The sequence below is a fragment of the Sprattus sprattus genome (genome assembly GCF_963457725.1).
Source record: "Sprattus sprattus genome assembly, chromosome: 21".
Lineage (NCBI taxonomy): Eukaryota > Metazoa > Chordata > Actinopteri > Clupeiformes > Clupeidae > Sprattus > Sprattus sprattus.
Genome location: NC_137919.1, coordinates 2,442,396 through 2,444,895, shown reverse-complemented (window position 1 = coordinate 2,444,895; position 2,500 = coordinate 2,442,396). Strand labels below are relative to the sequence as shown.

Here is a 2,500-nt window from a genome sequence, read left to right as displayed (position 1 = left end):
GTGGCTGATCAGGCAGCGCGACCACAGCGGCGGGTTGCTATAGTAACGCTTCGCCATCTTCACCGCCAGCTTGATCTCCTGTGCAGAGGGAGGGAACGCCATCATGTTTTACCAACACATTACACACACACACACACGCACGCACGCACACACACACACAAACACAAGCACACACACAAGCACACAATCACACTCACATTCACACTCTATCACACACACACACACACACACACACACACACACACACACACACACTCACACACACACACACACACACACAAAAACACACAAGCTCATACACACACACACACACACACACAAGCTCACACAAGCTCACACACACACACACACACACACACACACACACACACACACACACACTATATTTAATTCAGGAGGAGGAGACTGGCAAAAAGGATCAGTCTAAGATGAACTTCTCTACCAAAACAAATGAGAGTGTGTGGGTGTGTCGGTGTATGGTCAAGTTTCCTTGTGTGTGTGTGTGTGTGTGTGTGTGTTTGTGTGTGTGCATGCATACGTGTGTGTGTTTGTGTGTGTGTGTGTGTGAGTGTGTATACGTGTCTCTGGAGACTGCTCCACCCTGAGTCTCCACACTTAGAGTCCTAGTGAACAATGGCTTTAAGTCTGAGCCCCACCCACCACACACACTCACACACACACACTCACACTTCACACCATATACAACAGCTGCCTCTCCATCCCACTGTGTGTGTGTGTGCGTATGTGTGTATGTGTGTGTGTGTGTGTGTGTATACATGTGTGCGTGTATACGTGTGTGTGTGTATACGTGTGTATACGTGTGGGTGTGTATACGTGTGGGTGTGTGGGTGGTTGTGTGTGTGTATACTTCTGTGTGTGTATACATGCGTGTGTGTATACGTGTGGGTGTGTATACGTGTGGGTGTGTGGGTGTGTGGGTGTGTGTATACTTCTGTGTGTGTATACGTGTGTGTGTGTGGGCATATGTGTGTGGGTGTGTGCTATATGGGTGTGTGTGCTTGTGTGTGTGGGCATATGTGTGTGGGTGTGTGCATACGTGTGTGTGTGTGTGTGTGTGTGTGTCTGTGTGTGCACACATTTCGGTGTGTGCATATGCGTGTGTGTGTGTGCGTGAGAGACTGAGGGAGAGGCACAGAGAGTGGGTACAAGGCCTCTGTAATCTACATTGTATCTCTGTAGAGCTCAATTTGCCACATTAACTTGTGTGTGTGTGTGTGTGTGTGTGTGTGTGTGTGTGTGTGCGTGTGTGTGTGTGCGTGTGTGTGTGTGTGTGTGAGTGAGAGAGACTGAGTACAAGGCCTCTGTAATCTACATAGTATCTCTGTAGAGCTCACTTTGCCACATTAACTTATATGTGTGTGTGTGTGAGAGAGAGTGAGGGTGTGTGACTCCAATGGTATCTCGCTCCCTCCTTCTCTCTCTCTCTCTCTCTCTCTATCCTCTTGTTTCTCTTCTACTCTCTCCCTCCTACTCAAACTCTCTCTCCCCTCTTTTTTTTCTTTCTCCCTCCCCTTCCCCTCTTCTCTCTCTCCTCGTTTCTCCTCTTCTCTCTCCCTCTTTTTTTTTCTTTCTCCCTCCCTCCTTCTCTCTCTCCTCTTCTCTCTCTCCTTCTCTCTCCCTCCTTCAACCTAGTTCCATGGCTTGACGGTGTGATCGATCAGCAAGCCTGAACCAGGCCTAATCAGATCTAGCTCCTGCTCACACACACACACACACACACACACACACACACACACACGCTCAACAGAGACAGCATGACACACGCGAGAGGAAGAACTAGCGTGACACACACACACACACACACACACACACACACACACACGCTCAACAGAGACAGCATGACACACGCGAGAGGAAGAACTAGCGTGACACACACACACACACACACACACACACACGTGCTCAACAGAGACAGCATGACACACGTGAGAGGAGGAACTAGCGTGACACACACACACACACAGAGACTCATGAAAGGAAAGTGTGTGTGTGTGTGTGTGTGTGTATAAGTAGGTCTTTTCAGACCGGCCAGATAAGCTTGAGAGGAAACACAAGTGTGTGTGATACCCAGAGAGAGATCTGGCAGTGTGGCGATGACTCAAGTGTGTGTGTGTGTGTGTGTGTGTGTGTGTGTGTGTGTTTGTGTGTGTGTGTGATTCCCACAGAGTGATCTGGCAGTGTGGTAGGGTGGTGATAACTGAAGTTTGTGTGTGTGTGTGTGTGTGTGCTTCCCACAGAGAGATCTGGGAGTGTGGAAGTGTGGCGGTAACTCAAGTGTGTGTGTGTGTGTGATTGCCACAGCAAGATTTTGGAAAGTGGAAGAGTGGCGATAACTGAAGTGTGTGTGTGTGTGTGTGTGTGTGTGTTTCCCACAGAGAGATCTGGGAGCGTGGAAGGGTGGTGATAACTCAAGTGTGTGTGTCACCATCTTGTCATGTGTTGGGACTGGCAGAGGGTCGGAGCCCTGCGGTGGCAACAG

General features: G+C 49.4%; 1 protein-coding gene across 1 annotated transcript in view; it reads right to left on the bottom strand.

The window, feature by feature from the left end:
* Window positions 1-2,500, bottom strand: part of dennd4c (DENN/MADD domain containing 4C) — a 65,509-nt gene that overhangs the window by 16,147 nt on the left and 46,862 nt on the right. The window contains exon 17 of the mRNA XM_080860077.1: window positions 1-78. This exon is cut by the window's left edge and continues 129 nt beyond it. Within this exon, the coding sequence (XP_080716203.1) occupies window positions 1-78 (78 nt within the window). The remainder of the gene's footprint in view (window positions 79-2,500) is intronic.